The 13744-nt window shown below is 33.6% G+C and overlaps 1 protein-coding gene across 1 annotated transcript; it reads right to left on the bottom strand.

The window, feature by feature from the left end:
- Window positions 1–5617: 5617 nt before the first annotated feature.
- Window positions 5618–13160, bottom strand: LOC125780221 (reticulon-4-like; the record flags this gene model as incomplete). Its single annotated transcript, XM_049462064.1, is given in 3 exon segments — window positions 5618–5653; window positions 11166–12806; window positions 12999–13160. Coding segments are annotated over 2 exon segments (1309 nt in total), but the record flags the coding sequence as incomplete, so codon positions are not given.
- Window positions 13161–13744: the final 584 nt, after the last annotated feature.

Below are 13744 nucleotides of genomic sequence, written 5' to 3'. Positions count from 1 at the left end.
TTTAATACTACATGCATAAATACAATTTTATTATACAATTATTTGTCGTGAATAAAAGATAAGAGCAGAATGTGAGTGAGAAAGTGCATAGCGAAATCTATTTTTAACATTTTCGCTTATCTTAAACCCTCATTCCTGCAATTTATTTTACTGGTTTTCACTTTTTATCGCTGTACTTACATATATTTATACAAAAATGGTACAGTAAACAAAGTAAATGTTCCTCGCTGCCGTTTTCGTAAATACAAAGTGCAAATTAATTCAAATACATACAAACACGGCAAACAAAAAATGATCTCATCCCACCAGTGAGACTTTCGTCGGTGTTGTGAACCTGAATAATTTGATTGAGAATATTTTTGCGTCTCAGTAGTATTTCAGTACATGTGAGAATTGAATTATATGTTAATTAGAATATTTTCGCAAATAGACCGAACTTGATGTTTAAAGGGTGGTAAGTTTGATACAAAATATTGAAGGTTTACATAATAGTATATATAACAATAGGTGGGATTTGAGAATACATGTTCCGATGCTTAAAATAAATAAACAAATATTGGAAATGCTGTCGCCCAAATCTCGTTTGAAAATTATGAAGTCACTTTTTTTAAGAAAAATTTCACTTAATACACATTTTTTGTACGATGAAGAACGTTTCAGAGTTGAGGGTAATGCTTGATTTGCTGTTGCCTATTAGAAAATGCATGTTATTCTTTGCGGAATTGTCGCACGTTTGTGATATGTGTTGTAGGATCCTAGTTTTCTATCATATTTGTATGATCCGGCAACAAACAATTCCACAAACTTTCATTTGCAAATTCTATTAAAAAGGGTCAACACCTTCTAAAAACATTTATGACCAGTTATGGCCGATCAAACTTTGAGTTGTGAAGCTTATCTGGCAACTCAGCCGTGGCATTTTTTACTGAAATTAATTTTTCATGTCATTTTGCTGTTGTATAAATCGTGCACGTCCATGCATAATAATTACTAATTTAATAATTAAGATATTTGAATTTATAACACCGATTATTTTGATTTACATAATTTTCATAAATATGCACAAACGCACAGTGTTTATTTAGTTTGAAAAAAGCTTGAAATGTAAAATAAGCTAATAACGGACTAAATTTATTTTAAAATGAAAAAAGTCAACATGAAATAAACATCGCATCAGCTGATTAAATCATCAGCTGTTAGCATTTGTACATTTATACAGGAAATTGGCCGTACCACATGGGTTGAAAAATAGTAGGTCTTTGGTGAAATCGGGTCAATCTCTATCATAGCCTAAGAATGTTAGCCATAGCTATAAAACTGTAAAGGTTTCATGACTTCCATCTAATTTTCAAATATTAGTGAATAAGTGAATTTCGTGCATTGATTAAACAATATTTCCTTAGTGGAAAAAATACGGTTGATGCAAAGCAATTGCTTGTTGAATTTCTTCGCCAGCCAGAATTTAAATAATATTACTTTGTGTTATTGCATCTATTAGACGTCGAGTTTAAAGTTAGGCCAAATGTTTCAAAGCCGACTTGTTTGTATTGATGCAATATATGTAAGTATTGTTGAAGTCAGTAGAATAGTTCATGTTTTTGGTATCTGCAAAACACCAGGCTTTTAAAATTCAGCACTGAGTGCGACGTGAACTTTCAGTTATTTGAAGATTGCTTTTTACACTTATTTATTTAAGTCTTTACCAGAACTAATTTTATATTTATAGAACTTTTAGAATAAAGAATGGCTACAAATTTTATTTTTATAAATATTCATGGCAACTTATATTTTCCGTCATTTTTTTGGTCTGCACTTGGTACATTTGTGGCATGTTGCGTGGGTAGCAAAAAACACTGTTACAGTATAGGACAGATTGTTGAAGAACAAATCATTCATGCATAAATAAAAGCACTTGTTTGTTCAATGGGTGAGCAAGTCAAATTATGCGATGCCCATAAATGGGTTTTGAAGTATATAAATAAGAGTCTACATAACTGTCTACTCGTACCAAGATACGACTTTTAATAAAATATCATTTGAAAGAGAGAAAGAAGTGTTTGGGTGGAAAGCTTGGTGGGAGTAGGTGTATGTAGACTACTAGATTCTGTGGTTAAATACACCAATACAGCGGGTCTAGGAAAACACTGTATTTGATATATGTAAATGAAATAGAAAAAGTACAACATGAGTTAATTTGAGGGGATGCGATAGGTAAAAGAGCACATTTGAGTAGTACGGCTGTGTATTTTAACATATCTATGTACATTTAATGGTGAAAACTAACTTTGTGATTTTAAGGATGCCGAGTGCATTGGCGTTGACCGTCCACTCTGCGGGCATCTTAAGAATAATATCTAAGAATAAAAAATAACACTTTTCGACTTTAATTTACATCAAATTATTTAATAATTTCTGAACGCAATACTATTAAGAGCAATCCATCACAAGTTCCATATGGATAATTTTCGCTAAAAAAAAAACTACGGAGCTTCATGGCTCAGGTATGTACCTGTTGTGCATTTACACCGACATTCTAGAATACAACCAACGTCACCAGCCACGAATTGGATAGAGGTAAAAAATGAGACAATTGAGCGAGTAAAAAAGGAATGCTAGAAAGTCAGACGTCGACATAAAAGTATAATTGTAAAATTAAATAAATAAATGTTTGAGTGCATGTAGGGGCATGCAGGGCGACACAATGATATTTGCCTTATAAAATTAGTGGACATACAGACAGTCTACATGAATAAGTGCATATATACCATAGTAAATAAGGGAACAGAGATACTGTTTCACAATAAACGCCGTTAGTTTGAGGGTTATGTGTGGCAGTCAGCTCTTCTATTTACCAGCAAATTGATGATAAATAGCTTTTTTCTACACATACATACATATGTACGTATATATGTATGTTTGAAGATATGTACGAGTATTTTTGCTGGCCTATAAGTTAATGGGCATTTCGTTCCAAAGTTTACTCAGCAATTAAAAGAAGAAATCTAATCAAATATGTTTACAGGCATTTTACTAATTATACCGATGAGAAGAGGATACCCGATTATACAGTGTGTGTATAAAATTGCATTATCTAAGAAATTTTATATGCTGCTGCAACAACAATAAACTTCACTGCTTGACTGAAAATGCTTGTGCAGTTGCAACTCGCCGGAAAATGTTGAGGAAAAGCTTCGTTGTAGTTATAACGGTAATCGTAACCCTGTTTATGAGCAAATATTTAAAATAGTATCACCGAAGTCGTCTAACGGAATATACATATTTCATATTGAAAACAAATAAAAAGGATTTTATTACCACATAATTGATCACCCTGTTTTCAAATGCTCCACCTCAAGGCTTTAGTTCGTGATATTTTTGCAAATTCCTAGTTACGTCTGTATGTGTTATATGTAAAACAGTAGTTTACTGTACACAAAGTCAACAGACATTGTCTAGCACTAAAGAACTTTCTTCTTGTTATTTTCGTTTGGACAGACATCGAATGAGCTGTGCCCCATTGGCAGTGGTGAGGTAGATATTTAAAACTTAATAAAAGATTCATGCAATCCTGCGGGTAGGATAGCAAAGCCTTTTAGTAAAGGTGGCGCCAACGGAAGCGATTTACATGCAAAATAACAAATAGGTTTACAGCAAAGACAAGCCTGCGGATTCGCGGTTGAACTGTGGTTCATTGAACTCAATACTTGCACGTAAATATTGGTTCTTTACTTAGTGAATTTGTATAAATTTTAGGTTTATAAAAGCTTCAGAAATATAAAAATGAAAATAGAAACTAGTTTTAGTATTCTAATTTAGTATTAGCCTAATCCATGTCACCTTGACTGAGCCGGGCAATACAAAAGGAAAGTGGCACATTGCAACGATAGTCATCGAATAACCCAGGCAATTCAAAACGATTGTATTCTTTAAAGTGCCAATTGAAAACAATGAGCTTGCAAAAAGTCTCGTTGCCTTGCAAAAAATTCGAAAAAAGCAGCGAACGACAAGCGCCCAACAAGCACACAACCAATTGATTTCCAAAAGTGCTTGGTTATAAGAAAAAAACAAGAAGAAGCAGAAGCAAGGGGAAAAAATAAGTCCTCCATACGTTGCAAGTTGAAAGAACTCAATCTATGTATGTGTGTATGTATGTATTAGTAAGTCGAGTAAATGATTTCTATAGCTCGCTAGGCACTACATGCATACATAACCCAACTATTTTTTGTATAAATAAGCAACATAAGGAAATATGCAAAATTGTTTCGAAAATCCGATGTGATTGTAAAACAGAGTATTATATACATATCTACTTTTAGGCGTTTAACAGTAAACTGCGTTACGAGAACTGTTTCATGTATATTCGGACCGCAAAGGGTTGAGTGTGTGGCCGAAGGGTAGGAATGATAAATAAGATAGTAAAGAAAACGAAGTACAGTGGTAGAATAATTAGTTTGAATCGGAATATGGACTTTGCAGTTCGAATTATTAAACATATGTACAAATATAGTGTAATTATTATATAGATAATATACATAAATATGTACATAAATGAAATGTACACTAAGTGAACATTACAAATGAGAGCATAAATTCAGTATACTATTATTCTTGAGTGCTTTTAAGTGATAATCAGCCAAATATCGCTGTAAGAATGGACGAGAAGTGACACAAATTGAATTATCAGCTTCAAAGACAGTAGGAACAGCGTAGCTTGAAGCCATTCGGATTAAAAACTATGAATTGTAAATATTTTAAAAACGAAGCGAAGAAAGCAAAGAATATGATACAAGGAATGCTTTGATTCTTTCCAATAAAAATTTATCAACTGTTGTTTGGCAAAGCATAGAAAAATGAGATTTGCTTCGATGTGGGCGAACTCATACTAGAGCAAGTGTCTGAAGCAAAGCGAAGCAAAAGTTGTAAATAAATCAGCCAAAAACTGTAAACTTGACAGTTTTCTTGAAATTTTTGAGAACGCTTTCTACCAATACAACAGCAAACAAAATGCAGTATACATCGTCGGGGCGAGGCGAGCAAGAACGCGTTGCATACCCAAAATATCCACCAATATCATTCGAACGGACTCGCGAAAAATGTCGAGGCCTCTAACACCTGCTGAGGATTTTCAAGCAGCATATCCTTTACTTTTTTAATATTTTCATCAGTTGAAGAGGTCGATAATCGCGTAAGCGGTGTCTACGCCAATTAAGAGGTCGAAGGTCGTCCAGAACGAGGGATGTCTTTAACGATCTCTTGACGACGTAGGCTTGTGTTTTTGATAAAAGAAATCACATCGATCATATTTGGCGTAGTAATTAAGGACAGTCCTACCAACTTATTAAAATACATTTTTTTGAAATATCATTTACCCGGGGAATTTAATTACAATTTCCGAGTGCTTTTTGACAGTATTAGCATTTCAAGATAACAAATATTCATACATACATATGTATGACTTACAAGATTCACTCTCAGTAAAGGAAACCCGAACTGATATATACATACATACATATTTACAAGGTGTTTAAATTCGCACATACTATTTGCAGTTTGAAAAATTGTCTCGATTTTTCTTTTATTCACTAACCGCATTTCCTTATGCCGCAAAATTACTTACCACGTGGATGTAAACGTTCCGGCTTGAACCAGGCATCTGAAATATACATATTGATTTTTTTACTTATACTGACTAAAGTTAGTAGAAATGTATGTGTGTGTGTTGGAAACAATTAATTTAAGTATAAAGAAGGTGAGAGAAGAGAAATTCATATAAAGCAGCAAAGTAATAAAGGAAAGTGATTATATATTATATATGCACGTATGTATGTATTTTATATATACACAAAATAGCGATATCATATTTAGTAATAATTGCTACACATTTCACCAGTGAGATTTCATTTAATTTTACAACTCAACTATTTTCCATCTAGTCAGAAGTTGCTTGGTTAAGCTGCTTAAATTTAAACTGTTTAATGCTGTTGTTGTAACAAAAACTATTATATACTATAAATATGGTAGTTGGGCTGAGATTGAAAATTAAATAGAAATTACACTGGGAAGAACAAAGTTATAAACCTTTCACCAAGAAGATGAGAAAACATAAAATGAATAAATGAAAGAATGAAAAGTTTGACGAAAATATAAAAAACCGCTAGCATTACGAGACGAATGAGGCATTAGTATGTGCACTAATTGTTGTTACACCATACACCATACTATTTAATGTAGGTTAGGTACTGGGAAAGGTGGGCTCATGGCTTATATACATTTATATATCCATGTATATGTATGTATGTTTGTATATACAAAGATTGGTGGACTAGCTATGGAAGTGCAGCGCGTTGTGTGAAAGAGAACCGTTCGGCAAGCATATAATGTACAGGTATTGTATATGTATTAATGTAATGTAGGTTTGTATGTGTGTAGTAAGTAGTTCTGAATGCACTTACGGGGATCTAAAAGTGAACAAATCAATGGATGTTGCTTGTAAATGCCATTCCGTGCAATTTCTCCATTCGAATCCATTTTTCAGCCGACGCGTTTATTAAAATTTCTACAGATTTAACTATTGAAATGTTTTTATCCTTTGTGTTTAAAACGTTAAAATAGAATTTGTAGCACAATTAAAAAAACATGAACACGCTAAAAAGTAGTACAAAAACGCATTTGTACAGGCACGAATAAAAAGGAAAATTTCCTTGACTGTCGACTGTCAATAATAGCAAAACAAAATTGTATTGCGTCTGCGTTTTCGAATTTTTTCTACGTACTCAATTCTTTAATTTACATAAATTTTTACTTTGTCAGATTTTGAAAAAGTAAATACTGAATTTATTCACTATTTTGTTGTTTTTGTATAAGATTATTTTCGAACGTCACCCTTTATCGGTTTGTACGCATTAAAAAAATAACAAAATATCCGCTATTAGCTTTCGCTGCACCAAATCGTCTCGCAAACTACCTCACTCTGAGCTGAGCAGCCAACACGCAAGTAACTGAATTATTCGCCTTTGTCCTGCCAAAAAGTTACCACTACCTGCTACTTATAACAACAATGAGCCCAGGAGAGGCCTGCGCATTGCCTGTGCGTCAATAACGAATGACATTCGCTTTGGAGACTTTCCAGATTCGACTTATTTTTCCTATTTTCTTCCGCGTTTATTTATTTATGCATATGTGTACATATGTATATGTTTTATATACTATATGTTTCAAGACCCGGTGTCTGCCTGATACCTTGGATAACCGCGAAAAGGCAGGGCTTTTGAACTCATAAAAGTAGATAGCAGGGAAGTGAAAAAGCTTCCGGTTCATTAGTGGTTTTGTTGTACTTAAGTTCGGTTGATTGGATGCTCGTGCAGTTTATGGCAGACGATTTGCCTCTTTATGTCTACAATATCGATTTTCAACTAGGGTATGTAGAGTTTTCGCTCTTATTACTTTTCTGCAAGTGCATTTCTGTTATGATGGTTACATGCAACAAATACGATTTTCTCAGTGGTGTGCAGTGTGGTGAATAGTGGGCCACATGCGCTGCTCGAGTGGTGGATTATGCGCGTATTGTTCGATATTTGGCACATGCTCAGTGCTTGGAAAACAGCAAAAATTCATATAAAAACCGGAGTTTAATGGAAAATATGTATTTTTATTCATTCATTGAGCTATAATAGCGTTTTCTAGTGCATTGAGTTGATTTTACTTAAAGTTAGGTTGTTTTTACTTTACTTGGAGTATATGTATGAATAAACTAGGTATTTATAGGATTCAAGTTTATGCTGTAACTTGCCGGCGCCACACCCTTTTTAATGCCTCCTCACAACAAATGACGAGTCAGAAACCCTGCCAAAAATCCTGTCGTCTGTCCACAACCGACTTCATAACAATTTGTCAGTAATATATTTATTATGCCTCAGAATTTAACTCACAATGAAAATAATTTGAAAAGTTTTATAGTAATTTTAATTTATAATTGTAATATTTAATATTTTATTAAAAATATACTATTGCAATGCTTTTGTAAATATTATTTAAACTGAATTTTATCTATTTTGGTTTAAATGTTTTTAATAAATCTTAGTCCAACAATTTTTTCATTTAATTATTTACAATTGTTTGTCTTTTTATTATTTATTATTATGTTTCTATGAATATGATTATTAAATTTGATTTAACATTTTGACTGATAAAAATTATTTAATTTGTTTATTGTAAAATTTTTGAAAATACATATCTATTCAGCGCACTTTTTAATCGTGACTAAAATGTTTACTTTTAAAATTTTAATTAAATTAATTTATTAAATATGTATACTAAATATAAAATTGTATTATTCATTGATTTTCATTTATTTATTTTTTTATTTATAAACTTACTTTTATTTATTTATATATTGTTTAGTGTCTGTTTTTTCTAACAAAAACTAAAACCAAACTTTTGAACTTTATTTACTTCGTTTTTATTACGAATTTTGAGTTTCATTTAAGTTATTTTTCTTATTATATGTTGAAAACTTTCATTCATTATATGAATCTTGCACTGCGATAAGTCAATTTTAGCCAGGGCGTATTTCTTTCCAATTACGCCCAAAAGTGATTGACCAAAGCGAAGCTACAGAGAATCAATCAATCGATTACCAGCTCAACGCGATTTTTCACATACCAAGTGGCATCGAACTAAATGCATTTTCTGGCAGACAAAGAAAATTCCCGTGCTTTAAAAATAAAACCATATACATCTAAAAAATGAGATAACAAAAACACATTCTTCCGATGGGTATATAATCAGACTGACGCTGAAGTTTATTTTAAGAACTCAAGTGAGGGCTAACAACGCCGAGTCTTAAGTTATAAGGAAGCAATGTCAAGTTTAAAACAAAATTTGTACAATAATAAGTTAGTAATTCTTAAAATACGTTGGGAGCATTTTCTTCGAACTAAAATCCAAAGTTTATTTAAGTCCGTTTTTAATAGAAAGGCAAACAACTTCATAAAGAAACATATTGCTTCGTAACGGAATTAAATAAGCAATTACTGCGTGACTACACACCCTGTATACCACTTAGATCATCATTAGCCAATATAAAAGACCAATAAACTTTGTGCCAGCAAAAATACACCAAAAAAGAGAGCCAAACGATTTTTCAGCGTTTTGCAATTTCCCCCTTACTCTTTAGACTGTTTGATGGTCATTAAAATTTCGCAAACTTAATCGTATACCGTTGCTTTTGCTATTTTACACATACATTTTTGAATCTGAATTCTAGTCATTAGTCAGACAATTGAAAGGAAAGCAGAAGATCAGTTAATACATAGTGCGCACATAACACATAATAACTAACAAGTTTACCCAAGTCATCGTCATATTGCAGGAATGTATGAAATTATAAAATATGAGTACACAACTAACAATATAGACACGTAGTTGCTTATATGCGCCTATATACTGGCATGATATACTTATTGTGCGCTATTCTACAAAATCTACGTATACAAGCATGTACACATACATATGGTGTGCCATGGCCAGTAAGCGTAGCTGGAACAAAAGCATGATTATAACTCACGTAGAATACAAATTTTATATATACCATATTTTGTGTAACATCATTTGCGAAACACATCATATAAGACAGTAATGCCAACAACAAGTAGATGCACCTGTATACATGTATATTTAAGTCTCTCTGAAGGCTTAGACCGAACTGCTCTTCTAATTTCCTTATGCATCTTCTCATAGTCTATGTATGTATGTACCAATCACTACAAAACAGATGCAACGGAGTTATTACAAGATACATACATATGTACATAAAAGTAGTTCTTTGAAAATTATTGATTCGTTCATAGTAGGCTTCGAGCTCAGAACTATCGCTTACGGAGCAGTACGAACGCGCAAGCACACTTAGCCACGTCCAAATCTATTGCTAATCTGCCTTGCCTTCTATAGTTATACGTATGACGCGCAATGTACATATAAGCACCGCTAATTTTACTTTACTGATTCATCTAAAGCTTTTACATATTACATTACCCACATTCATTTGGTGGCAATGAATAGAAGGATCTACATGCATATGTATATGCAGTTACACATGTGATATTAAGTAGCATGATGAAATCAATGAATATGCACTGATTAGTTACTTATACATATATATACAGGTATGTAAGTGCATAAAACATAGTAATATGAAAATCTTAAAATGAAACAAACTGGACCGAAAGAATGGCATGCTTGTGCGTGTTGCCGTGCAGACAGCCTACATTTAGCCGGCCGCCTTTAAGCCCGCTCATGACTGCTTGTGAAAGGCAGTGCCAACCGACTGAGAAAAGAAACGTAAAAAGCAATATATAATAAAAAAAGTAAAACGAAAACAAAAAATTAAAATAAAATAAGAAAATATTAAGTGAGTCATATGCCGGCGACGGTTTTGCTCAATCGGCATTACTATGCAAATGACAATAAAACTTGCGCAATGACTGGCAATGCCGGAATGGTAAATAGCGGGTGATAAAATCATAAAATATACAAAAACATGTCTAATTAATACATATGTATAAAAATATCGAAAATTGCAGTTTTTTTGAGTTTGCCGGTCGGCACCTGACTTTAACCTTGCTGCTCCCACATTGAATATGTGAAAATAAGTATGTCAATGCAAAGAAAGTGCTGGCAAAAGAAATTGCAATTTCTTTGCGTATCTGGTTCTTCCTTAATGGCATTGGTTAATTCCGGAGGGATAAGTGCGAATACAATTGGTTAAAAACATATGACATCATTTCTGCAAATGAGTTAACACTACACACGATACACATATGTATGTATATGATGAATTGGATGTGTGTGTTGCCGCAAACGTGGCTGAAGCAGCGTACACTATGCAGAAAAAATCAACGCAAAGTAGCTGACTAAATTTAAATGAAAATATTAATTAAACAAATATGTATGAATCGATACGAAAATATATGTAAATTGTGTATATAAATTAACACAGGCTACTTATTCTAACGCAATCATTGAAAATGGGTGACTAACAAAATTGTTATTTAAAGAACAAAATTTATAGTAATATGTCTTTAAAAAATATGCAATTTTTTCAGTTTTCACTATTCATAAACATAAGATTAGCGAACAGTCTAATTAGAATATTAAAGGTTACTCACCCAATCCATATTTGTAGAAAATTTCTTCGACGGAAACAATCTTTGGTTGATCCAACTGTTGATGGGATGGTTTGATCTCCTTTGGAGGAACTGGCGGCGCTGTTTTAGGTTTGACTACTTCGGTTGTATCTTTGTTGCTTGTTGTCGGAGCGAGCGGTTTAGCAGCGATGGGCTCACTAACTGCGGCTGGCTTGGGTGCAGCTGCAGCTGTAGCACTTGCTACGGGTAAAGTTGCTGAAGATGTTGTACTAGTGTGGCCAGTTTCTTTAATTTCCTCGACTTGTGAGTGTTTGGGTTGTGAAAATAGTGATGTGGCTTCCTCTTCCGCATCTAAGTCAGTGACAGGCACTGAGACGGGTGTGGTTTTAACCTCAACTGTCGGTTTAGTAACTTCTGGTTTAACTTGGAAGTCAGGCGTTGAAGTACGCTCGTCTTTGAAATCACCAAGCAAATCTTCAGAAGATATAAATTTGTCATTATCCTGTTCTTTTAATGCAGCAGTTACTGGATTCTTCTTTGCCGGCGACGGATTGCATGACAAAGAAGGCGAATCCGTATCTGAATCTTTGTTGGAAGCCGATGCAGAATTCGAAGGTTTGCCAATTACAAGATCATCATCATATAGCGTTGTAGTTGTTGATGCAGGAGCTGCTGGTGCAGTTGGTGCAAAGTGTGTCTCAAAATCTTCTTCGAATGGTTGCAATGGAGCATGTTTTTCAGCCGCATCACCGACACTGAAATTTAGCAAATCAGCTTCTTTAATAGCATGTTCAGCAGGCTTGTTTGGTATAACCGGAACTGTTGTAGGTGCTGATACCTCAACGGTTTGTTTGTTTATGTCACCGGCACCACTAAATAACCCACGTTCAGCGTTCATAAAATCGTGTACGCCCTGCTTCGTATCTTGCTGTAGTTGTGATCCAAAGGAGTGCAAATCCTTGGATGCATTGGTCAGAAAATCATCAAAATCGTTAGTGTGTTGTGCGAACTTGGCATCTAATTGCTCCTGTGCCTCCTTTGCACCGGCAGACATACGCTGTACGAATGCTTGGGGGTCAACATGTTCAAAATCAATGTCCTTCTGCTCGTTGGCGAAGTAGTGTTCTGTGTGTGAGTTATCATCTTGTGCGCCCGTCGAAGCACGTCCACCGCCTCCACTTAATAAATCATATGTTGCATTTGTTGCTTGCTTAGCTGCATCTGCAGTATGAGAAAACACATCCTCTGCCGTAGCAGCTGCTTCCTTCTTCAAATCGGCAAAATTAAAATCCATTTTGTTTAAATAAAACTTGGACTGATTTCAATTTAAATCACTAACAGCTTGTCGGTAGCTATTTTCAAATTGTCAATTCAATTTTTCTCCAATCTTTTGATTTTCTACGTAGATATTCGAATTTTCCCCAATGGAAAACTTTTTACCTTCTTATTAGTCAGACTTTAGCGTTCCAGAATTGTTGCTAATTATCACAATTTTACTTCATTTGTTTTGTTTTTGACACACTGAGACAATTCTGTGCGTGCCACTTTAATCAGTTTTTGATATTTTCACTGCAAATCAATTTTAGTTTTTTCTTACTAACTCACGGTATAAATTTTTCTCCAGCTCACTCGCCCCAACGTTGTTGCAATTTCAAGAACAAACTGCAAATGAAACACAAATGTAGAGGAAGTATATAAGATTTCTTGCAACCGGGGTGCTCTTTACTGCCCACTGGCGATGACACTCTTGTTGCTTTCTCGCTTTAACTCGTTTTTCCAAAAAGTTTGTGTCTTCCTCTCCAGTAGCGCAGTCGGTCAATTGGAATAAATTTCTATTACTATTTGTATATTTACCTCGTATGCAGGTGAAATCTAAAGCGCTCAGTTTTGGTACTCTATACTTTTTAAATGAATGAAATTGTTTATTTAAACAAAGCTGAAAATGTTCGTTTACGAGATATTTCAAACATTTCCAAAACTTTTTTGTGCTACCAAAAGCTTTTCTTATGCGTTTTCTTTTTGTTTCCGAATTTCATGGAAAAATTATACTCAGCTGTTTGGAAACCAGTGTGGCAAAGCGTTTTTCTGGGTAAACCTATTTTTCCAATTAGCCAAATAGAATTGGTTTAATAATTAAATTTAATTTAATAATTTAATTCCAAATTACAAGGTTACATTATTTAAATTGAATTGAATTTAATAAGTGATATTTTCTTATTTAGGATTTTTATTCACATAAATCAAAACTAATCGAAGTACAAAGCTATCATTAAAAAAAGAATTGCAAAATTTTACTATGTTCTGCCTTCCCATTCTTCAATCTGAATAGAAGAATGGTAATTAAATATTTTAAGAGGGGAATGGAGATTTTAAATATTTTTCGATTTCTTATGCCAAAGACAGACATGTATTAAATATTGTGGTATGCTAAGGAAAACATTTGAGGGTCAATCGAATTCTGATTTTTTATTCCAAAGCAAATGTAGTTCTGTACTTCAATAGACTTGACGGAAACGATATGTCTGTTTTAACTATTAAATAATTGCATTATATCTTAAGAATGTTGTGTCAGAATTTCAGTCGATTGGAGCAAAATGGAC

The sequence above is a fragment of the Bactrocera dorsalis genome, unplaced genomic scaffold (genome assembly GCF_023373825.1).
Source record: "Bactrocera dorsalis isolate Fly_Bdor unplaced genomic scaffold, ASM2337382v1 BdCtg253, whole genome shotgun sequence".
NCBI classification, from domain to species: Eukaryota; Metazoa; Arthropoda; class Insecta; order Diptera; family Tephritidae; genus Bactrocera; species Bactrocera dorsalis.
Note: the sequence above shows the minus strand (reverse complement) of the source record. Positions and strands in the feature narration are given on the sequence as shown.